Below are 24333 nucleotides of genomic sequence, written 5' to 3'. Positions count from 1 at the left end.
TTTCCAGCATGAGTCTTTTGGAATTGTCTTGGATCATTGTGTTGCTAAGATAAGCTAAGTCAATCATGGTTGATCAGTGCAGTGTTGCTTTTAATATCAACAACATTCTTGTAGCTCTGTTCATTTTGCTCAGCATCAGGTTTTTCTGAAAAATGTTTGCTCATCATTTCTTATAGCACAATGGGCATTTTATTACATTTGTATATCACAACTTGCTCAGCCATTCCCCAATTGATGGGTATCTACTTGATTTCTAATTCTTTGCCATCACAAAATTCTATAGACCAGGGGGCAGTTAGGTGGCGCAGTGGATAGAGCACTGGCCCTGGAGTCAGGAGTACCTGAGTTCAAATCCGGCCTCAGACACTTATAATAATCACCTAGCTGTGTGGCCTTGGGCAAGCCACTTAACCCCATTTGCCTTGCAAAAACCTAAAAACTAAAATAAAAATATAGAAGTTGCTAAATTTTGTGTTATTCCATTGTTACATAATAAATTAATTGTTTCTTTTTGATTGCTTGCAATATTTTCTCCTTGATCTAGGAAATCTGGAATTTTTGGCTATAGTATTCCTGCTAATTTTTCATTTTGGGATCTCTTTCAGGAAGTAGTTGGTAGATTCTTTCAATTTTTATTTTACTCTCTGGTTCTAGAAAATCAGGGTGGTTTTTCTTGGTAAGTTCTTTAAAATTACTGCCCAGGTTCTTTTTTTGGTCATTGCTTTCAGATAATACAATTTTTTTTTTTTTTTTAGATTTTTCAAGGCAATGGAGTTAAGTGGCTTGCCCAAGGCCTCGCAGATAGGTAATTATTAGATTATTAAATTATTAAATCCTTAGGCCTCAGGATTTGAACTCAGGTACTCATGGCTCCAAGGCCAGTGCACTATCCACTGCACCACCTAGCCACCCCCAGATAATACCATCTTTAAATTATCTCTCCTGAATCTGTTTTCCAGGCCAGTATTTTACATTTTCTTTTTTTTTTCATTCCTTTGATTTTGTTGATTGTTTCTTAATGTCTCATAGAGTCATTAGCTTATACTTGACCAAATTAATTTTTAAGGAATTATTTTCTTCATTGAGCTTTTGTACCTCCTTTTCTGTTTGACTAATTCTATTTTTTAAGGAGTTGTTTTATTCTGTCAAATTTAGAGCTTTCTTTTCCAGGCTGATAACTGTTTTGTTGTTACTGTTTTTGTTTTTTGTAATACTCTTGCATAACTCATTTCTTATCCCAATGTTTCTTTTACCTTTCTTCCTTGATTTTTAAATCCTTTTTAAATTCTTCCAGAGGACTTTTTGAACTTGAGACCAATTTATATTCCCCTTTGAGGTTTCATATGTAGGTATTGTTGTCCTCTTCTGAGTTTGTGTTTGCATCTTCCTTGTCGCCATTGTAGCTTTCTATGGCCAGAGCTCTTTTTTGGTATTTAAAGTTGAGCTCTGCTCCTGGAGCACAAAGGTCACTGTCCCAAGCTTCTGGCACTGGAGGCCAAGTACCTGGTTGCTGACTTTCTGTGCCGGGTCTTCAGGGAATGGCAACTTGCCCGCTGCAGTTGTGCCTGTTGAACCCGGCTTTCTAGGGTTGGCAGTTTGCCTGCTAGACAGGGCTGGAGGTCTCAGAACTGGCCTGCTGAGTCAGCACCTCACAACCTGAGTTATTGATCTGGGCTGTGGCTGGGAGCCTCCACTGGGATGCCTGGACACTGCCTGCACTAGACTGAGCTCCCTTTTAACCCAAGAGAGACAAATCTGAAATCCCTTTAAGTTAAATTTGGCCTGGAAATTGTTTCACTCCATCTTTTTGTGGATTTTGTTGCTCCAGAATTCTTTTAGAGGCTTGGTTTTACCTTGTTTCTGGGAGGAACTGGAGAGAGGCTAGGGCACCTTCTTGGTTTCTCTCTGTCATCTTGACCCCAGGCACCACCCCCCCCCCATTGACTTCTAATCTAACCCATACACTAAAAAGTATTCTTTGTATACTTTAATCCACAAGTGGTTATTCAACCTTTATTTGAAGACCACTTTTAAATAAGTCTAATGGGAATTTTTCTTTCCTCTAAGCCTAAACTCTTCCAACTTCAGTCACTGTCTCTAGGGCTAAGAATAAGTATACACCTTCTTCCATATGGCAGTCCGTCAGAACTTTGAAGATAGAGAACATGCCTTTTCTGAGTCTTCTCCAAGCAAAATACCCACAATTTCTTCAATTTATTGTCATGTGCTATGAATTTGAGGCATATTATAATGCTAGATACCTGTCTATAGTCTAATCTATTTACTAGTCATTATGCTTCCTAAAATGTGATTTCCAGAAGTGAACACAGTTCTATGGAGCAGTCTGACTTCCTTATTCCAGAAAGTTGTTTCTTTTAATAGTGTTCAAGATCATAGTAGCTTTATTGACCTCACTTAAGACTATTGGTTTCATATACAACTTATAGTCGGTCCCCCCCCCCCAGGCTCTCAACCTAGAAAAATAAGAATGTGCCAGGTGAGAACAGTTTTAGAAGCCAAACAGATGGTTTTATATTAATCCAAGAGATTATAGGGAACTATTGGAATTTATTGAATAAGAGAAATGAAATGGTCAGGCCTGTGCTTTAGAAAGATTAGTTTTTTAACTGAATGTAGAGCAAACTGGAATATAGAGAGACTTGAGGCAGGGATACAATCCTGCTATTTCAAAAGTGTAGGCATAAGTTGGTGCCAGTGTAGAAGAAAGGGAACACAGATGAGGTAATTACAATGGTGAACAGAATTTAGCTACATTTTGGATTTGGGAGGGTAAGAGAGAGTAAGGAGTTGACAATATAGGATTTCAGCTTGACTGCCTAGTAGGATGGTGGTGCCTTGACAAGAATAGAGAAGTTATGAAAAGGGAAGGTTTAGGGAAAAAGAGTTCAGTTTAAGCATGTTAAGTTTAAGATATCAGTATCCAGTTCAAGATGACCAATAAGCAACTAAAGATAAGACACCAGAAGTCAAAAGCAGGGTTAAGGCTAGAGAAATAGATATGAGAATCATTCTAGTGATGTCCATGAGGATCCAGCAAGGAATCTCAGAGGAAGGTAGTAGGGTAAGGTAGAGGAGAATGAGTAGAGAGCAGTGTCATGAAAACCTAGAAAGAAAAGGGAAGATGATCAACAGTGTCAGCATGGTGTGGATCTTTATGAATTGGCTGAAAGAAAAAAAGTTAAGTTTAATGCTGTAGTGGTTTTTTTTTAAAGATAGGTATTTGATGTCCACATAGAATAGTTAAGTATTGGTTACTGTCAGAGGTGGGTGAACCATTTATCAAATGCAACATGACAAATATTCTGCATGAATTGATTTGCATTGAGAGTGATGGATAACATCACAAAACATGCCAAATACCAGATGAGTCTATCATCTTATTTAGAAATATTTAAAAGGAATAAATTGCTCTGTTGGATATGCATATTGAAATTTTTGCCTGCTTTCCATATTAATGTTAGATTGTAAAACTTCCCCCTTGGTATTAATGTTCACATTATCCCAAACAATACAGAGACTATGTGATCTGTTTATCATTCCTGTCATGCTGAGAATTGAATAGTGAGTCATTGTGTTTGTACTTTAAAGTTTGTTTCTCTGTTTAGAAAACTCCTAAGTTACCTTACCTATAGGACAGCCCTAAGACACCTGGTTTTTAAAGTAGTAATGTCTTCAAAAAGGTGGTTTGTTAACTTTAAGTCAGTTTCCCATTTGGGTTTGAATTAAAACAAAGACTTTGCAGCTGTGAGATAGGGATAGGCCTTGTTCAGCCTATTTTAAAATTAACCTATTGAAAGTCCTTAATGATTGAGAACTTCTGCAATTTGGAATAATTGGTAGTTTGTACTCAAGGGAAGCCTGCCACTAGAATAGCAAATAGCAGAAATATTATAGGTCAGAGTGAGATGCCATGGCTGAGATATGTGAAGTAACTTCTATATAATGTTCAGATCATTTAGGATTACATACTCCTCTAACTTGCATTGCTAATACATTTATCCCTTCAGAGCACAGCAATTCTAAGTAATACCTGTATAAGCTGTTATTTATCTATCCATGGAGTAAGATTACCCACATTGTAAAGCACTTCAATCTTGGTAATGCTTTTAAAACTGATTTTCTATCTCTTGATAGAAGAAAACAAGCTGGATATTGTCCTGTCAAATAGGGAGAGCTGTAAGGACCCCTTAGACTTCATCTTATGGACAAGCATAGACTAGGAATAATATGGTCAAGAGGAAAGCCCCAGATATTACTGGAATGGGGGTGTGCTAAGCCCCAGAGACAATTTGACCCATTCTTCCCCCATCCATCTTTCAGTTGGTTGTAATAGAAGCTTTTAAATATTTGTTAATTTAGTTGCTACTAATTTAGAATTTGTTATAATTTGCCTAGAGCTGGTTTTTCTTTTCATTATCTAGAGAAGAGAGCTTTGCTATGCAAATTAATAATATACAGAAGATTTTTGTGGTCTATTTTGAAGATTTAGCAACTATGTTGCCCTCTGTGTCCATGCTTATGTTTTACTTTGTAAATGACACTGAATTGGGGCAGTTAGGTGGCGCAGTGGATAAAGCACCAGCTCTGGAGTCAGGAAGACGTGAGTTCAAATCCAGCCTTAGACACTCACTAATTACCTAGCTATGTGGCCTTGGGCAAGCCACTTAACTCTATTGCCTTGCAAAAACATAAAAAAACAAAAAAGATACTGAATTATATTTATATGATCCAAGGCAGTCATACAGTTTCATAATTAATTTGCTTGGTAGCACATGATGTTATAGTACATATACAAATAGATGCTTGCTACATAAAGTAACTTATATTTGTTGGGTTTTTTTTTTAAATAAAATATATTTTTGGAAAGTTGAGTGGTATTGCTTTAAAGCTATTCCATAATTCAAGTGAATGTTCCCCTAAATTCGCAAAAATTAGTCAAATTTCTCAGTATGTAGAACCAGAGGCTAGCATGTAAACATTCATCTTTGTAACTGTTTCTGGACAGTTGATTCTAATCTATTCCTAATTTCTTTCCAGAGTATCACTGCTCTATTACTAACTGTATAGGGGACTTCTCTTGCTTTTCCTATCAGCATCTCAGATTCAAAATGTCTAAAATCCAGCACATGATCCCTTCACTAAATCTTCATTTCCCTCAAACTTTCCTATTTGATATAACATATTTTAAAGGAGTCAAGCTAAAAAAAAAACCAAACAACTAAATGCATTATTATTCCTCACTTTTAGTTGCTGTGCAGATTGTAAATATCAGGGGTGGGAATTGAGGGTGAATAAAAAGATGTTTGACATTAGTTGTTTGTGTTCTCTTCACCAGGCATACTTAATCTGGGATTAAGAATTTTAAATTATTTTGATAGCTGTGTAAAATATAATTAGTGTTCTTGTAATTCTAATTATTTTATGCATTTAAAAACATTCTGAGAAAGGGACCTTCAACAGGGTACCAACAAAGTCCACTTAATCAAAAAAGATTAAGAACCTCTAACCATTGATATCTCCTTTATCTTTATCTTTTTTCATTTTATCTTCATTTTTATTTTTTTCCCTGATTACATGCAAGAATAAGTTTCTGCATTCATTTCCAAAACCATGAATTCCAAATTCTCTCCCTGCCTCCCAGCTCAGTACTTGTAATTGAAAGATTAAGTTACTTGATAGTGGTTTAAAAAGTGTTCCTTTATCTTTATATCTTGATGTTAGAAGCTAATCTGTGACTTTATACTTTGTCTAATAACTAATGTGAATTCTTTTTTAAGTGGCTAAAAATTTTAATGCCTTATTGTGAATTTCACTTGAAGGAACTATGGCTTTCTTCAGCTTAGTATTTTTGTAAACAAGACCAAATTTTTGCTATTTTTCTTTTACTTAGCTATTCAAATAAATGAAAATAGGATAGGATTAAGTTTACAGACCACACCTTTCATAGAGGAGAGGTTTCTTCATATTGTGTTTCTAACGTAGCACACACACAAATCTGTTACATACACATTACTGCTTCATAAATGTGTGTGTATATATATGGAAATTGCTAGACACATAGCCTGATGAGTCTACTTGAAGGCAATAGCTCATAAATTTATCATATCAGATAATTAAGTGAATTGACATGGCTTTTACTGGCTACAACAATAATATAGATTTTGCTGTAGAGTAAGCAGTATTATTGAATGATTATTGATCCAATAATTAAGTACTATTTAAAATTAATATTTAGACCTTAGAAATGAGAATCATATTGAAAGAGCTTTTCTTTGGGAGTTGAAGGGATTAGTTTTTAGTCCTGATGATGCAATTAACTAGTTTTATGACCTTAATCAAGTCACTTGTTTGCTTAACACTCCTGTATTCTCATCTTCAAAATGAGAAGGATGGGGCTAGTGACTTCTAGAGCCTCTATCAGTTCTAAATCTGTTATACTGTTTTCTTGGGGTTTTTTTATAAACCTCTCTGCTGTTCCTCCTCTAGGTTTGCTTCAGCTCTAGAATTCTTGATTGTATTTCTCTTATACTTTTGCTTTTCATTCATTCAGTAAACAGTTATTAGGTTACCTGTTCTTTATAATGCATTATACTAGTTGATAGAGGAGATACAAAAATAATTAAAAGATGGCCTGCCCTCATAGAGATTTCATTTTGGAGAAGAGGAAAGAAAGGAGAACAATGCAGCAACTACACAAATATTCAGTGACTACATAACTATTATAAATACAGAATAAAAAAATGGCAAGAACATTAGGGGGCAAGGAAGTTAATTCTGAAGTCCAAGGAAGAAAATAAAATTTCTCACTGCCAGTATAGGGCTACCGTTGAGGAGATGATATTTGAGCTAAGCCTTGAAGTAGTGGAAGAATTTCAACAGATATTGAAAAGGACATTACACACATAAGGAACAGTATAAACAATAGTAGAAAAACACTAGCTGTGCACCAGCTATGTTGAACATGTAGAGAAGAGAAATGAAAAATAAAACTATTGGAATATTCTAAGTATACAGTGTGGTTCCATTGTGACAAGAAGATGAAATACATAGAAAAGATTTACCCTTAATACTACTTCTGAAATAATTTCAAGCATTCTTGTTACCTTTCACAGAAGATCCAGACAATTTGGTCTGACATTCAAGGCCCTTTGCTATCTGGCACCACCCTAGGTTTCAACTTTATTCCATGCAACCACCCTCCATGCCTTATTAGGTGCTGCATGTTTTTTTCATCCTCTCTGTCTCCTCTGCCCCCACCTCACTAACCCCATGCCCTATGTTCATGTTGTTCCTTGTTACATCAACCCCATATGCTCTCCTACTTTTTTTACCTAATGAATTGATATTTGTCCTTTAATTTCCAACTTGTTTCACTTCCCTGATTTTCCTTTTGTTATGCAATTCTCAAAAAGCATTTATCTTATAATGCTGACTTTTATATTTCTTAGCCCTCTTGAGACTAGAAGCTACAAGAGGGTGAGGCCTATTTTTTAAAGTTTGGCTTTCCTCCTATGTTCTACAAATTGTAGATACTGAATAAATATTTGTAGAATGAATGAAAGAGTAAGTGGCAAAATTAGGGAAGTCAGAAGGAGAGTACACATAGTAAACTTTATGATTTCTATTCATTTATTATATTATTTCCTCTGCTTTCATTTCTGTTTACCAGAAAATAAATGTTTGCATAAAAGCAATATTTTATTTAAGTTGATTTTTTCCTTCACTCTTAATTCTTCTTTTTGCTACAGTGCAGAAAATTACATCATCTAAAATAAAATTTTAGCTTGAATTCAGACACACCATAGGTCAACTCCAAATTTAACTTTCATATTGTAAGAAGGTACTTAGAAATAAACAAAAAGCCAAACCCAGCACATTAATTTTAAACAAATTCAATTTTAATGAAATCTGACTGATTTGTGTTTTTAGAGCTAATGACTCTTTAAAGTAAATTACATGATCTTTAGTTTTAAAAATGTTGCTTTTTTAAAAATTTTGTTATGGACTAATTCTTTCTCTTAAAAATATATTAAGTGGTTTTTAAAACTTGGTAGACACAGGATTTATTTCAATCACTAGATAAGTCTAGAGTCTTAGAACTTAATACAAAATAGCACTTTAATTTCAGAAATCATCTTTCCCCCCCCACCCCCCCACCTTAATGAGTTTTCCTTTGTGTGTGTATATTTGTAGGCAAAACAAAACAGTTCAGCAGAACAACCAAACATCTCCACCAGTTCTGACAATGTTTGCAATATCCCACACTTATAGCATTCTACCTCTGCAAGGAAGGGAAGGAAGTGCAATTTTATGGTATTAGAAATTTTATACAGCAAGGTTTCCTTTTTGAAAAATCATCAGAATTTTAAAGATAATCCAAATTATTTGCATGAGTCTTCATATCTAAAATGCCTTTTTAGAATAACTTTAAATTAAAAAGAATTCATTGTGTATTTCTACTAGGTACACTTCAGTGTGTATGTGTATAGGATTCATACGTCTTCAGAAGTTCTCTGAATTGAGTTTTTATCTGGGGAAATCTCCCTTCCCTAAGCCATAACTTCAACCCCCCCCAATATTAAAAGTGTCATCTTAATCAGAAACACAAAAATTGATACTATTATGGAATGAAAATACTATATTATGAAGACCTCTTTCTTCCTTATTCTTTAAATAGAGATTATAGAGTGGAAATGATTTTACAGTTGAGATTCTGACTGTCTCTGCTGTGTGCTTTTCATTATTGTGTTCTCTGAGTAACAGCTAAATTAAAAAATTTCAAGTTATAAGCTATAGAGCTGTAAGAGACCTTAGAGAGTAAGTCTCATTCCTTCATTTCATCAATGAAGATATTGAAGCCTAATTAAGTTAAGTGACTTGCCCAAGATCCCACAGAAAGTAGGCAGCAAAAACAAGCCCTTCTTGGACTTCAAATTCTCTTCTCTTTCCATTTCATCCAGCATCAGTCTCTTCTGTTTCTTCCTAAACCACAGTGTTAAGAGAATCTTCCATAGTATCAGTGTGCATTCAGTTGATAAAGAATAAGATCTTCCATACTGCTCTGAAATTTTATATTCCTTTAGACATTAACTATGATAAAGTTTACCAAAACCTCACTAACACTTGGTGATTAACAAAACAGACTATCTAAATTGTAGAATGATTTTTAAGAAATTTAATTTTATGTTTTTGCAAGGCAAATGGTGTTAAATGACTTGCCCAAGGTCAACAGCTAGGTGTCTGAGTTAAATGTCTGAGGCCAGATTTGAATTCAGGTACTCCTGACCCCGGGGCCAGTGCTCTATTCAATGTGCAACCTAGCTGCCCCTATTGTTGTTGTTGTTATTGTTATTGTTATTGTTATTACTATTATTTTATTTTTTGGTTTTTGCAGGGCAATGGAGTTGGGGTGGCTTGCCCAGGGTCACACAGCTGGGTGATTGTTGTGTGTCTGGGGCCAGATTTGGGCTCAGGTGCTCCTGATTCCAGGGTCAGTGCTCTGTCCACTGTGTCACCTAGCTTCCATTATTATTATTATTGTTGTTGTTGTAATTTTAATTTTTCTTTACTTTATTGCTCATGAGGGTCTATATTTTGGGGGGTATTAAGTTTACTCTTAAAGAAGAATATTTTAGTAATGTATAAAAAAGCATCACTTGTACAAAAAATAATAAAAATTAATAAAAATTAACTTTATGCATTAAAGTAATTAGTTTTAACTAAAACTAAGCTAACAGGATTATTAGGGATTCAACTGTAAAACTATTTTTATAAATAAGTAAAAACAGAAGTTTTAGATTTAACATGCTAAATATTTGCCTTGGTAGCTTCTCTGGACTATACTTACCCACTGTAATCTCTCTTTCCTGATTCCTAGAGCCTATTCTTTCAAAAACTATTTATTGTCTTCAGCTTCAGTAAATATTTAGGGCCATCAAAGAGTCCTAGATTTAGAGCCATTGGAGAGATCTATCCATCTCTAGCACCTGTTTGTATACACACTTATAAAAACTTACATTTGTTTACAATGTTTTGAAATAAGCTTACCAATGCAATTGCTAAAGTGTTTAATAAATTCTAGATCCAAATGAGCTTATAGACATAACATGGCTATGCTTGTGGATAGAAGAGAGAGAGAGATAATGTCAGTTGATAGTACTGTTTATGTGCATTTGGAACTGAGCAAATGACTGGCTAGAATGAGTAATCTTTTGTTTTTTGTTGAAGATTTCAGTTTTCTTTAATATTGCTTTTATTTACACTTTTTGGAGTTGTTATATATGGGCTCTTCTACTTGTCTTTCTTTTTTAACTTACAAAGATTTTACTTATTTTGAATTTCCCCTAATCTTGCTTCCCTCCCCTACCCCCCCCCCAAAAGATAGTCTGTTAGTCTTTACATTATTTCCGTGGTATACAATGATCTAAGTTGAATGTGATGAGAGAGAAATCATATCCTTAAGGAAGAAAAATAAAGTATAAGAGATAGCAAAATTATATAATAAGATATCAGAGTTTGTTTTTTTTTTAATTAAAGGTAATGGTCTTTGTTCAAACTCCACAATTCATTCTCTGGATACAGATGGCACTCTCCTTTGCAGACAGCCCAAAATTGCCCCTGATTGTTGCACTGATGGAATGAGTGAGTCCATCAAGGTTGATCATCACCCCCATGCTGCTGTTAGGATATACAATGTTTCTGGTTCTGCTCATCTCGCTCAGCATCAGTTCATGCAAATCTCTCCAGGTTTCCCTGAATTCCCATTCCTCTTGGTTTCTAATAGAACAATAGTGTTCCGTGACATACATATACCTCAGTTTGTTAAGCCATTCCCCAATTGAAGGACATTTACTTAATTTCCAATTCTTTGCTACCACAAACAGGACTTCTCTGAATATTTTTGTACAAGTGATATTTTACCCTTTTTCATGATCTCTTCAGGGTATAGACCCAGTACTGGTATTGCTGGATGAAAAGTTATGCACACTTATGTTGCCCTTTGGACATAATAGAATGAATAATCATTAAAGCTTCGATATAAACTTGAATGAATGTTTCTAGTGGAATGTGCCAGAGGTCTCTTCCTTTTCATGTTCAACCTTTTTACCAGTGATTTGCATGAAGACATAAATAGTATGTTTGTCAAATTTCCAAAAAGGGGTAATAAGTTATTTGACAGTCTTGATCCAGAAAGATCTCAACAGGTCAGATACAATGAGATGAAATATAAAAATGTACTCTACATTCTATTATTGTTATTATTAATAAGAACTAATGTAAAGTTCTGTTTGAGTTTAAAATATCATTATAATAATTACCTTCCAAAACAAATATTGTACTAGATTGAATTAAAAGAAGCAAAGTTCTGTGTCTACTTTTGGATATAACACATTTTAAGAAAGACATAAGATGGTATAGCATCCAGAAGAGTTCACTTAATAGGGTAAGGCACTGTGCTATAATCATTGTGGATACAAATATAGTTAATAATAAATATTTATTAAGTACTTTCTATGTACTAGTCAACTAATCAATAATGTAGAGATTTTAAAAAAGAAGCAAAAGAAAATTCTGTTCTCAAGGAACTTGTGATAGCTTACAAACAGATATATACAAAGGAAGCTTTATACAGGATAAATAGGAGATAATTACCAGAGGAAAGGCTCTAGACTTAAGAAGGTTGGTGAAGGCTTCTTGTAGAAGAGGTAAAAATCACCAGATGGAAGTAGCAAGAGGCATATTTAAACATAATACAAAAAAAAAGAAAAGTTTTTAAACAATTCAAGTCATATATTTGGGATTTAAAGGAAGTCAAGGAGGTTGAATTGGAGTGTAGGAAGGAGAGTATTCCAGGTGTAGGGGACAGCCAGAGTAAATACTTGAAGGTAAGAGCTGAAATGCCTTGTAATGGAATAGCCAGAGATCTGAATCACCAGATTGAAAGTATGTGTTGGTGAATAAAATGCAAGCTTTGTGTTATTTGCAGATTTGACAAATACACTATTCATGTCTTTGTATGAATCACTGGTAAAAAGAATGAACATCAGAAGGAAAAGGAAAGATCTCTGGGACATTCCACCAGAGACTTCCTTCCAAGTTGATAATGATGCTTTAATAATCTCACTCTACCCAGGTGAACACAGTTTGACACCAGTGGACACAGGTAAGAGAAGGTTAAGTTATCAGGGTTTGAATGCCAAATAGAGAATTTTCTATTTACTCCTGAAAACAAAAAGAAAGCACTGGAGTTTGTTGAGTAGGGATGGGAAGACATGATCAGACCTGCATTTTAAGAAAATTACTTTAGTGATTGAGTGGAGAATGGATTGGAGTAAGGAGAGACTTAAGGCAAGCAGACTCCATCAGTAGGCATTGCAGTACTCCAGATGTAAGGTGTTGAGTACCTGCATCAGATTGGTGGCAGAAGAGAGGAGGGGTCTATACAAGAGATATTGCAAAAGTGAAATTAACTGGCTTGGCAATAGGTCCTATATTATGAGTAAAAGATAGTGAGGAGTCCAGGATGACTTCTGGTTTGCTATCCTGAAGAACTGGGTGGATGGTGTTTCCCTCTACAGTAATCATTGAGAAAAGGTAGGAAGAAGGTTTGAGGGAAAAATAATGACTTCTGGCTTGGACTTACTGAGTTTAAAATATTTACTGGACTTTCAATTTGAGATGACTCAAAAGCATTTGGAGATTGGAAGTCAGAGAATTTGGGGCAGGATAGGTAGAACTGAAAAAACAAAGGCAAGACAGTTCCTGACATAAAGGAGCTCATGTTTTCATAGAAGGAAGACAGCACATGCAGGATAAGATGTGGTCTGTTAAGCAAATTTGGTCTGAGAATTCATATTGTGAATAGAACAATAGGAGATTTAATTGATACTCTTTTTCAGAAAGTAATGGTATTGATCCTGAAAACAAAAAGGGAAGGGAGGATTGGAGTATTTGTGAAGTAAAGTAGAAAGTGCCCCAGATGCAGAAGCGTGGTTGGATCTGAACTAGTTAAATGTAGCAGACTTCCACCATTTAGGAAATTTGCACAGCCCCAGAATGGCAGTTTAGTGGTATCCCCAGTATGATGCCTGAAAATAGTGGGAGAAGAAGCCTTCCACAAGAAAATCAGTAAAAGGAGTTTGGGATGCTTCATCTTGAGGAAAGGTTAAACCCACAAGGATGGGGGCTATGATCATTGTCTTCAGTTATTTAAAAGATTGTCATGTGGAAGAGAAAATTGACTTTTTCTGCTTGACCTGAGAGAGTTGATCTTGAAGCATCATTTGGAAAGTAGCAAAGAAGCATATTTAAGCATAATATAAAAAAAAGAAAAATTTTTAAATAACTCAAGTCATATAAAAATGAAATGGTAGACTGTTGTCCTTTAAAGAGGACTGAAATGGGGGCGGCTTAGTGACACAGTGGATAGAGCACTGGGGCCTCGAGTCAGGAGTACCTGAATTCAAATCGAGGCTCAGACACTTAACAATTATTTAGTTGTTTGGCCGTGGGCAAACCACTTGACCCCATTGCTTGCAAAAAACCTTAAAAAAAAAATAAAGAGGACTGAAATGATATTACTTCAAAGTCTAGGACAGCAAATCCAGTCATGGCAGATCAGACTAGTATTACTCAGAAGTCAACAGGTTGGACACAAATAGTCCATAGGAACATTGGATAGGAGGGGGTCTCTAAATTTTCATATCTCACATTTCTTTTGAGTTACTACAATTCTGCTTGACTAATAGACCACAATGACTTCTTTGACGTGGGCATACCATGATAGGAAGGCCTTCACCAATGTTTCCCATATCTCATAATAGATTCCAGAGGTCTTCAGAGAGACCTTGAGAATGTCCTTCCATCACTTCTTCTCACTGACAGCTGAGCATTTGCCTTGGGTGGCTTCTCTGTAAAATAGTCTTTTAGGCAGATTTCCCATTTTAACAGCAGTTTGATACTTAGCAGTTAGCTTGAGAAAGGACCTCAGTGTCTGGTATATTATCTTGCCTATGCATGTCCTACTTACCCCTGTCCCCTACCTCAGTAGTATGAGAAGCTTATTTAAAAGATATGGGGAATAATTGATTGATATTTCCATTGAAATATTAGTGAAAATAATTATAGACTGAAGTTAATGTTCATTATTGTTGTTGTTCAATCAATTCTGACTCTTTGTGACCCTATTTGGGATTTTCTTGGTAAAGATATTGGAGTGGTTGCCCAGGGTTACTTGCCCAGGGTGGTCACCCAGCTAGTGAGTATGACTATATTAAGAATAAAAGAGTTTAACAAGCAGCTAAATCAGAGTCTTAATTTTTATTTGGCTATGTTCTGATAAACATTTAACATTTTCATGATACTAGAAATAGGTATTTAAGAAATTGATTGGGGGTGGCTAGGTGGCGTAGTGAATGAAGCACCTGCCCTGGAGTGAGGAGTACCTGGGTTCAAATCTGGTCTCAGACATTTAATAATTACCTGTGTGGCCTTGGGCAAGCCACTTAACCCCATTTGCCTTGCAAAAACTTTAAAAAAAAAGAAATAGATTGTTCTTTATGGAAAATTAATCCATTAGTCTTATTTTTAATATGTGTATGTGTGGTAAACTATAATTATTTCCTTAATGTTGAGTAGTGGGCATAACAAAGTTTAGTGAAAGCCAAAGAGTACAGGAAGTTATTATAGGGAATTTTTTTATTGCATGGATTACACTCAAAGTGGCCTCTAAGTTGCTTTTTTTTGGGGGGGGGGGGTTGCAAGTCAGTGGTTTGCCCAAGGCTGGATTTGAACCCAGGTACTCCTGACTCCAGGGCTGGCGCTCTATTTACTGTGCCACTTAGCCACCCCTCCAAGTTGCTTTTCAAAGCAACTTGGTTTGTGATCTATGGTACTTTGGAAACTTTGTTCTCAAGTAATTTAAATATCTTATAATCCCTACTATCAGGTTTGTTTAGCACAAAGAAATTTAATCTAGGCCTGTGCCTAAATTAGAGTTTAAATTAGTACAGTGAAATAAAGTTTTGCTACATGCAGTTACATTAGGTTGTCATATAATCAATCCCAAGAATTAAGGAAGAGCAAATACCATTATGGTGCTTGTTTTTACCTGGTGGATTTGTTTGTGTGTGTGTGTGTGTGTGTGTGTGTGTGTGTGTCTCTATATAGATATATATCTTTTATTGGTTATAATAGATATTTATAGCATTTCCCTCTCACCTTTCATTCCATCAATGTAAAGGTGAAATAGCGCAAAGTAATTACAGTGACAAACATGAGTGTTTTGATACTAAAATTAAGCTTATTCTAATCAACATTCTCTTAATTTGATCCTTGTAAACTTTCCTCAGTTTCTATTAAATTGAGGGATATTATTGAATCTGATAAACTCATTTAAACTGCCTAATTCAGTGGGTACCATGCCCTCATTGGATTGCCTTCTAGTTAGAATAATGAGCATCAACTGGGATCAATGAAAGGGAATAATCTACTGATTTAGGGTATAAAAATGTATCTGGGTCAGTGTAGTGGCAGGTGTTTGCATTCTGGAAAACTCTGTCTCCTAGATTGCTAATGCATGGCCAAGTAAGTACACAGAGAGTTAATGATGCTGCTTAATTGCAGCAGTCAGATAGAGCAGCACATAATTTATAGCTATTCTGAGACTGGGAACACAAGAATGATAAACTATATGATAAAGATTTGTAGAGATTGTTAGTAAATGTACAAAGGAAGTAGTTAGATCTTTTTCATTAGCTATGGATTTATAACTTTCTTGATGACTTATCAAAGTATCTTACCTTTCTTTTCAAAGGGTTTTTTTTTGCTTTTACTGGAAAATATTTATCATATTTTTAAAAAGACAGATGAAAGCTTTTACCTCATTTACTCAGCTCCATATATAATAGGTTTTATTTGGACTCAAAGGTCTGGGGTTCCCTTACTATCTTTATGGTTTGGGACAAGTCGGTTAATTTTTCTGGACCTGAGTTTTCCTTATCTAAGAATTTTTCTGTCTTTACATTGTGTGGTCTCATAAATGTAGATGCCTAGCCAAAAACAAAATGTATTCATGTTCCTGTGTTGCCTTGCAATCATTGTTTAACTAAAGAAGTAGTAAATTGCAAAGTAAATAGAAGGATAAGTATATCAAAGAATGGATTACCCAGTTGACAGAAATGGATTACCCAGCTGACAAACTCTAATCTTTGTTTTCCTTTTGAAGTAAATGAGAATGTAAGTCAATCCACTGTGAACTTTCTTAAAGGGAAACTTGTTAAATTATGTTTTCATGTACATATCCAATTAATAAATCCATGGATTTGAGAGTCTTTAAAAAGTTTCTGCCTTACATATTTCTAGGTACTAATTAAAGCTCTGAATTGCTTTTGGCACAGAGATGAGAACATTTCAAAGAATGTTTATGATGCTAGATGATTTCAGTCTACCAAATTGTGAGGGAAAAGTGTTAGCCATGCAAGATAAAAATAAAATTAAAATATTACCATGAGTGGCATTTGATTTGAAAGTTGAGAAGAAAGCTCAGTTTTCTGTTTATGAGAAGCTTCCTAGGAGTTCAGTGAAATATCTTTTAAAAGGCTTTTTAAGTCTCCATGGATACTTGGTGTCTTTAATAGTACATGATGTGATCTGTGGTAAATTATCTATGATAGAAAGTCAAAATGGCAACAAATTTCAAGTTAGTTTGATTTAAAAATTAATACAGATTCTTTTTTTATTTTTTTATTTAATTTTTATTTTTTTAATACAGACTCTTAAATGGAATGGTCAGCTTAGAAAAAAAGTTTCTTGGTTTAATTGTTAGGCAAAAGAATCACATTTCTTTATCAGGTTTTTCTTTTTTGAAATAGTTTGTTTTGTTGTTTTTTAGTTTTTGCAAGGCAATGGGGTTAAGTGACTTGCCCAAGGTCACACCGCTAGGTAATTATTAAGTATCTGAGGCTGGATTTGAATTCAGGTCCTTCTGACTCTAGGGCCAGTACCCCCTTTTTTGAAATTGTTAAAGGGAGTTCCTTATCCTTTGAAATGTGACTTTGAGGGTGGAGACCTTTCTAAAAGATTTTTGGGTTGAAACCCAGAAAGTGCCTTTCCTAAACTTCCCAGTGACGCAAACATAATGGAAGGGGTTTGTCCCCATGGTAACATATTTGCATTTGGCAAACCAGAAGTGGCTGATTTTTGCTTGGTGTATAATTGCTATATATTGACAGCAGATTTCAAAACTATTTATAAAATGTCGGGTAGATGAGCATATGTACCAGGGGGATGCACATACCACATCACTAGACTTGATTAGACATTTATGTTGACAGAGAATTAGGCATGGATTACTAAGGTGTTTTTGGCATTTCTTAGCATATACTGTCACAGAGTGAAGGCACAAAGGTTTTCAAGTGATTTAAAACATTGCTCTCAATTCTCTTTTTAAACCAGGTGACAAAAGAACTAAAGCAATATGACAATAAAATTATAGAATGCAAATTTGAGAACAACAGCTGGGTCTTCATGAGACAGAGAATAGACAAAAGCTTTCCAAATGCTTATAATACTGCCATGGGTAAGTACAGTATGGTAATCTTCTGACCACTATTAGCTTATTGAGAAGAACATGGTTATGGTTTGAGAACCAAGAATGTAACTATTTTTTGTCCCTGTTTATTAGTACTAAGAGAGTATCAGAATTAATACCTGTTTGATTGTGATTGTGAAACATTCTAGACATGCTCAGAGACCTTTATTGGTACCAGGTGATTGGGTCCTTCCTAGCACTCCATTAACTTGAGCTGATGCACTAAGTAAAGATACTGTGGCAGGATAAAGAACTATACAAGTTGAAACTTGAACAAAAAAAAGCCATGGTAATTTCAGCTCTATTCAAATCAGCAAAGATCATTGTTTGCCAGATGGAAAGGACAAAATTAGTAGGGGGGGTGGGAAATGTAATTTCAAGCTCCTAAAATAGTTTTACAAACAATGGAGAACAAAGGAAACAAAAGCCATAAAAAATGCTGTCCTTTTTTACTATTGTGAGGGCTTTAAATTCTTCAGATAAAACTTGATTGCTTTTAGAATTCAGAATAGTGGATGTATTTTAAATGCACAGAGATTAATTGAGGTTTATAAGGTAAATTTCTGTTCCTGAGTTATTTTCAACTTTATTTTTAAGAGTCTTCAAAGTTTGTTAACTTGCCATCCTCAGCTTCTGGTACTGACAACCTTTGTGTCAACTACAGACCCACAATGAAAGATGAGAAAGGTGATGATGGTGGGAATTGTAATTAGTGTAAAAGGAAAAATGGGGAAAATGACTTTTAGGGTTTATAAAACCAAATAATACTCTGTTCATTCTACTTTTTTAAAAGATGCTTCAGCAAACCAAAGCGGTGAAATACATGTTTTTGCAAACCTTATTTCGTCTATTGAACTACTGACATCACTCTCCAATGTTAATTAATCCAATGTACATTTAGTGTTTTAAAAACCCCCCCCCACAAAATCTTTATATTATATTACATTAAGGCTAATACAGCAAAAGTAAGGAATGTCATAAGTCTTTGAGAAACATGGTATTCCTTAAGAGATGAATAAATGCTGTCAAGAAAGTGGGAGCCACTTTGCAGAGCCCAGGACACTAAATAAAGAAAGTAATATGAAAGTGAAGAAGAGTTTAAGGAAAAGCCACTTGGATTGCTAATTGCTAATTTATCTTGGCAGGTCAGCTGGCAGGCTCAGCTGAAGTTTGGGGAGAGAGAGAGAGGGAGAGAGAGAGAGAGAGAGAGAGAGAGAGAGAGAGAGAGAGAGAGAGAGAGAGAGAGAGAGAGAGATAAAATGAGACTTGAGACTTGGGTTAGCCAGGCCACATGGTGAAGCCCGTGGGGCTCCATGTGGTTTAAGGAAGAGCCACAGCCAGAGGAAGGCTCATCTACCTCCTCCTCAGGTTACTGAGGAAAATCTTTTCACTTGAATTAACTGTTCAGGCCTTCAGAGTTGTGTCTGACAATTGATGCTTCCTAGAGAGCAGACTTCCTACCAAAATACCTTACAGATAAAACAGAATTGTTGGCCATAAAAACTAATTAATTAACAAGTGTTTACATTTTTCAAATAAACTATTTAAGGTTGCTCAAAATTAGGCCACCTAAAGGGATAACGGATTAGTTGTAGTATAAATAACTACATTTACTATAAACTTCTCAAGGATGAGTACTTTTTTTCCCCCTTTTTTTCCCCTGACTTTTCCCAGCTTAGAATAGTGTCTTGTACATATTATAAGTTCTTATTAATACTTACTTGTATTTAATAATACTTGTTAAATAAATCCATGTATTAAAAGATGAACTTTTTAAAAAGTATTCTCATTAGAACTTAACTGATGTGATCTTTGGCTAGGATCAGAGTTGATTTGAAAATAGGGAAATGTTAAGCCAACTGTTTTCTTATTTTGAGGAGGGAAATGTGAATACCAGTTTAAAAAAATGTATCAAAGTTTTATCTAAACCAAAACATGATTTGTTTTAAAAAAAAATGGGTGTGGCTAGGTGGCACAGTAGATAGAGCACTGGCCCTGGAGTCAAGGATCTGAATTCAAATCTGGCCTCAGACACTTAATAATTCCCTAGCTGTGTGGCCTTGAGCAGGCCACTTAACCCCATTGCCTTTCAAATAAAAAACAAAAAAAAAATAGAATACAACTACTGAACTCATATATATATATATATATATATACATATATATATATATATATGTTTATTCGTTTAGCAATTTAGTTTCTAGTTCATAAAATAGGATTACTAAAATGATTATAATCTATGTAGCTAGATGTCAAGCTGAGATGTGTGCAAGAGTGAGTGTGTGCGCGCACATGCATGCATTGTGATAACTCACAATAGAAAGTAACTGCTAATTTTTACTATCTTTATCGCTGTGGACAAGACACTTGGACTCTCACAGTTTCCTCTGAGGTCCTTTTCAACTCTAGTTTTATGATCATTTGATTGCATGTACTTCTTTAGTGTACCCCCTTTATGTTAAATAGTTTGATATTATTCAATTATTCTTTGTGATTCCATGCACCAGGCATGCCAGTATTGTCCATGGGATTTTCATGTTGGAGTGATTTGCTTTTCCCTTTCCAGTGGATTAAGACAAACTTGCCCAGGGTCACAGCTATTGAGTGACTGTGATCAGATTTTTAACTCTGACCTGGTATATAGAGACCCAGCTCTCTATCCAATGAATCACCTAACAACAACTTGCATTGTAATTCTGTTTCTTTTATTTTAAAACAAAATTATTGAAACCTTTTGTTATTGCAGCACATTCTTTTCCAAATATATCCCTCCCTACTATTAGCAAGTCATCTCTTATAACTAAATTTTTTTGTAAAACAAAACACTGTTCAATACCTCAATTGGGTACACATACACTGTATATAGTATATTTCACTTGAATAGTCAAGACCCTCTCCTCTGCAAAGAAGGGAGAAGAATCCATTTTTCTTTTTTCTGTTTATTTATTTATTTTTATTTTTGTACAGGTGATTTTTTAAAAATACATTACTAAAATATTCTTGTTTAAGAGTAAACATAATACTGTGTCCGCCCAAAAAATATAGACCCATATGAGCGATAAAGTAAAGAGAAAAAATTAAAATAAAAAAATGATAATAATAGGTGCAGCCAGGTGGCATAGTGAACGGAGCATCGGCCCTGGAGCCAGGAGCCCAAGCCCAAATCTGGTCCCAACAATCGATTACCCAGCTGTGTGACCCCAGGCAAGCCATCCCAACCCCATTGCCCTGCAAAAACAACAACAACAAAGACCCAAGATAAAATAAAATGATGATGATGATGATGATGATAATAATAATAGTAATAATAATAATTATTATTATTGTTATTATTATTATTATAGTAGGGGCGGTCAGGTGGCTCAGTGGACAGAGCACCAGCCCTGGAGCCAGGAGCACCCGGGTCCAAATCCAGCCTCAGACACCCAACAATCACCCAGCTGTGAGGCCCCAAGTAAGCCACCCGGCCCCATTTGCCCTGCAACCCCCCCAAAAAAATAATAATAATAAAAATGTGCTACAGTCTGTGTTCAACACCTCCAGCTCTGTCACAGGTGGATCACATTCTTTATTATAAGTCCATCACAAAAGATACTTCCATATTTTTTCACTGTTGCCATTGCAAATTGCAACTCCCTCCATTCATACCTCCCCACTACCATATACTATATTTTCTCTCTCCCCTTTCACTCTGTCCCTCTTCTTAAATGTGCTGTAGGGTAGCTGAGTGGTGCAGCAGACAGATCCCCTGCCCTGGGGCCAAGAGGCCCCGAGCCCACATACCACCCCTTAGACCCAGCATCCACCTAGTCCTGTGGTCCTGGACAGGCCACCCAATCCCAACCCCTTGCAAGAAGTAAAAAAGCAAATGTGTTATATCTGACCACTTTCCCTCCATGGTCCATCCTCTCCTCCATCACTCACATTCCCCCTTCCCCCATCCCCCTTCTCTCCTTCTTACTCCAGATGCCTATACCCCCTTGAGTATATATGCTGTTTCCTCTCCTAGCCACCTTTGATGAGAGTGAAGATTCCTCCATTCCCCCTTGCCTTCCCCCTTTCCATATCATTGCAATAGCTCATTGTAATAAAGAAAAATCTTATTATATGAAATATCTTAGCCTATTCCACCTCTCCTTTTTCTTTCTCCCATTACATTTCCCTTTTAGCCATTGACTCCATTTTTACACTATTTTGTATCTTCAAATTCAGCTCTCTCTTGTGCTTCATCTATAAAAGCTCCTTCTACCTGCTCTATTAAATGAGAAGGTTCATATGGGTATTATCTGTATCATTTTTCTATACAGGAATACATGCAGTTCATCATCATTAAGTCCCTCATATTTTCCCCTTCTCCTCCAATCTCCATGCTTCACCTGAGTCCTGTATTTGAAGATCAAACCTTCTGTTCAGCTCTGGCCATTCCAAAAGGAACATTTGAAATTCCCCTGGTTCATTGAAAGTCCATCTTTTTCCCTGGAAGAAGATGTTCATTTTTGCTGGATAGTTGATTCTCGGTTTCATTCCAAGCTCTTTTGCCTTCTGATATATTATATTCCAAGCCCTACGAGCTTTTAATGTAGTTGCTGCTAAGTCCTGTGTGATCCTCACTGCAGCTCCACGATATTTGAATTGTGTCCTTCTGACTGCTTGTAATATTTTATCTTTGACTTGGGAGTTCTGGAACTTGGCTATAATATTCCTAGGGCTTGTTTTCTTTGGATTTCTTTCTTGGGTAGATCAGTGGATTCTCTCCATTTCTATTTTGCTCTCTGCTTCTAGGATATCAGGGCAATTTTCCTGTAGTAATTCTTTGAAAATGATGTCAAGGCTTTTTTCTTAAGCATGACTTTCAGGTATCCCAATAATTTTTAAATTATCTTTCCTGTATCTGTTGGGGTTTTTTGTTTGTTTGTTTAGTTTTTCTGCAAGGAAATGGGTTTAAAGTGGCTTACCCAAGGCCACACAGCTAGGTAATTATTAAGTGTCTGAGGCTGGATTCGAACTCAGGTACTCCTGACTCCAGGACCGGTGCTCTATCCACTGCACCACCTAGCTGCCCCCAGATCAATTGTTTTTTCACTGAGATGTTTCACATTTTCTTCTAATTTTTCATTCTTTTTGTGGTAAAGTATTGTGTCTTGATTTCCTGTAAAGTCATCAGCTTCCTTTAGGTCCATTCTACATCTGAAGAATTTGTTTTCCTCAGAGAGCTTTCTTATCTCCATTTCCATCTGGCCAATTCTGCTTTTTAAAGCATTCTTCTCCTCAATAACTTTTTGAATTGTTTTACCCATTTGACCTATGCTGGTTTTTAACATGTTATTTTCTTCAGCTTTTTTTTTTTTTTTTTTGGATCTCCTCAACTAAGCTGTTGACTTTTTCAGGCTTTCCTGCATCTCTCATTTCTTTTCCCAAATTTTCTTCTACCTCCCTCACTTGATTTTCAAAGTCTTTTTTTTCCTGTAGCCTGAGCCCAATTTCTGTTTTTCTTGGAGTCTTTAGATGCAGGAGCTTGTACTTCCTCATCTTCAGATTGAGTGTTTTTATCCTTCTTGGAATCATGGACAATGTATTTCTCAGTGGTGTTCCTCTTTTTTTCTCTGTTTACTCATTTCTCTAGCCTGTGCCTGCTTTTGGGGTGTTTCCTGAGCTTTTGAGTATTATTGGGACACCCCCATACACAAGGATCTCAGTGTGTGAAGCTCTGTCTTCCCTCCTGGTCTGTGAATGACCAAAAGCACACCCCTCTGCCACAGGGCTGAAGTGGGGCAGACCCTGCTGTTCTATGGGGGGCCTAGACTGCGATCAGGATATGAATGTGGTCAGAACCCCAGGGTCCTGTTCCAGGGGCAGAGGACAGAGCTTGGCAGTCGCCACTGCCCTCCCTAAGCTCAGCACTCACAGCCTGGGGGCTCCTGCTTACCAGCTCTGCCTACTTCCATTTCCTGGATGTGGGCTGCTGGGCCATGCTGCTCTCTAGGCTTCACTTGCTCACTCTGCAGAGGTCCCCACTGATCCCCCAAGTTGTGCCCGGTGCTCCCTGGGGTGTAGGTCAGGAAATTGCCTTGGCTACCATGAGCTGTGGCTCCCAGTGCCCTGAAGCTGCCTCCAGGAGGCTGAAGTTCCTTTGCTGTGACGGGCCACCCCTTTAACCCCGTGGATCCCAGCCTTTCTGCTCTTTTCCAGGTTACCTTGGGTTGGAGAATTGCCTCACTGGATCCCCCTGTGTGTTCTGTCTCTTGAAAATTTAGAGTCCTTAGTTTATGGGTTTGGAAATATCAGAGAGAGAGCACCTAAGAGATGATCCTCTCCTGTTGCCATCTTGGCTCCTCTTTTCAGAATCCATTTTTCTTAATAGTGACCAAACTGTCAAAATTATACAACATTCTGTTTTATTTCATTACTCTTTATATTTGCTTGTTGTGATGGTGTGTTTTGTTTTCTTCTTTTGTTTACTTCACTCTGTATCAGTAGTGTGAATTTTTCTCAAGCTTCTCTGATTTCTTCATGTTTATGTTTAACTATAACATTTAAATGCCTGGCACCTAGAAAGAACTATGTAAAAGTTAGCAGTCGCTCCTCTTCCCACCACTATCATTAAATTAATATTCCACAATTTGATGAATCATTTCCCAATTGTTAAAAATCCCCCCCTTACCCCAGTTCTTTACTATCATAAAAAGTATTGCTATAGCTATTTTGGCATATATTTGCTTCCT

General features: G+C 36.1%; 1 protein-coding gene across 1 annotated transcript in view; it reads left to right on the top strand.

Annotated features, from left to right (window-relative positions):
- Nucleotides 1-24333, top strand: part of RNGTT (RNA guanylyltransferase and 5'-phosphatase) — a 403735-nt gene that overhangs the window by 373113 nt on the left and 6289 nt on the right. Inside the window, exon 15 of the mRNA XM_074187132.1 lies at nt 17476-17599. Within this exon, the coding sequence (XP_074043233.1) occupies nt 17476-17599 (124 nt within the window). The remainder of the gene's footprint in view (nt 1-17475; nt 17600-24333) is intronic.

The sequence above is a fragment of the Macrotis lagotis genome, chromosome 5 (genome assembly GCF_037893015.1).
Source record: "Macrotis lagotis isolate mMagLag1 chromosome 5, bilby.v1.9.chrom.fasta, whole genome shotgun sequence".
In the NCBI taxonomy this organism is placed as follows: Eukaryota; Metazoa; Chordata; class Mammalia; order Peramelemorphia; family Peramelidae; genus Macrotis; species Macrotis lagotis.
This window is presented reverse-complemented; position numbering and strand designations above follow the sequence as displayed.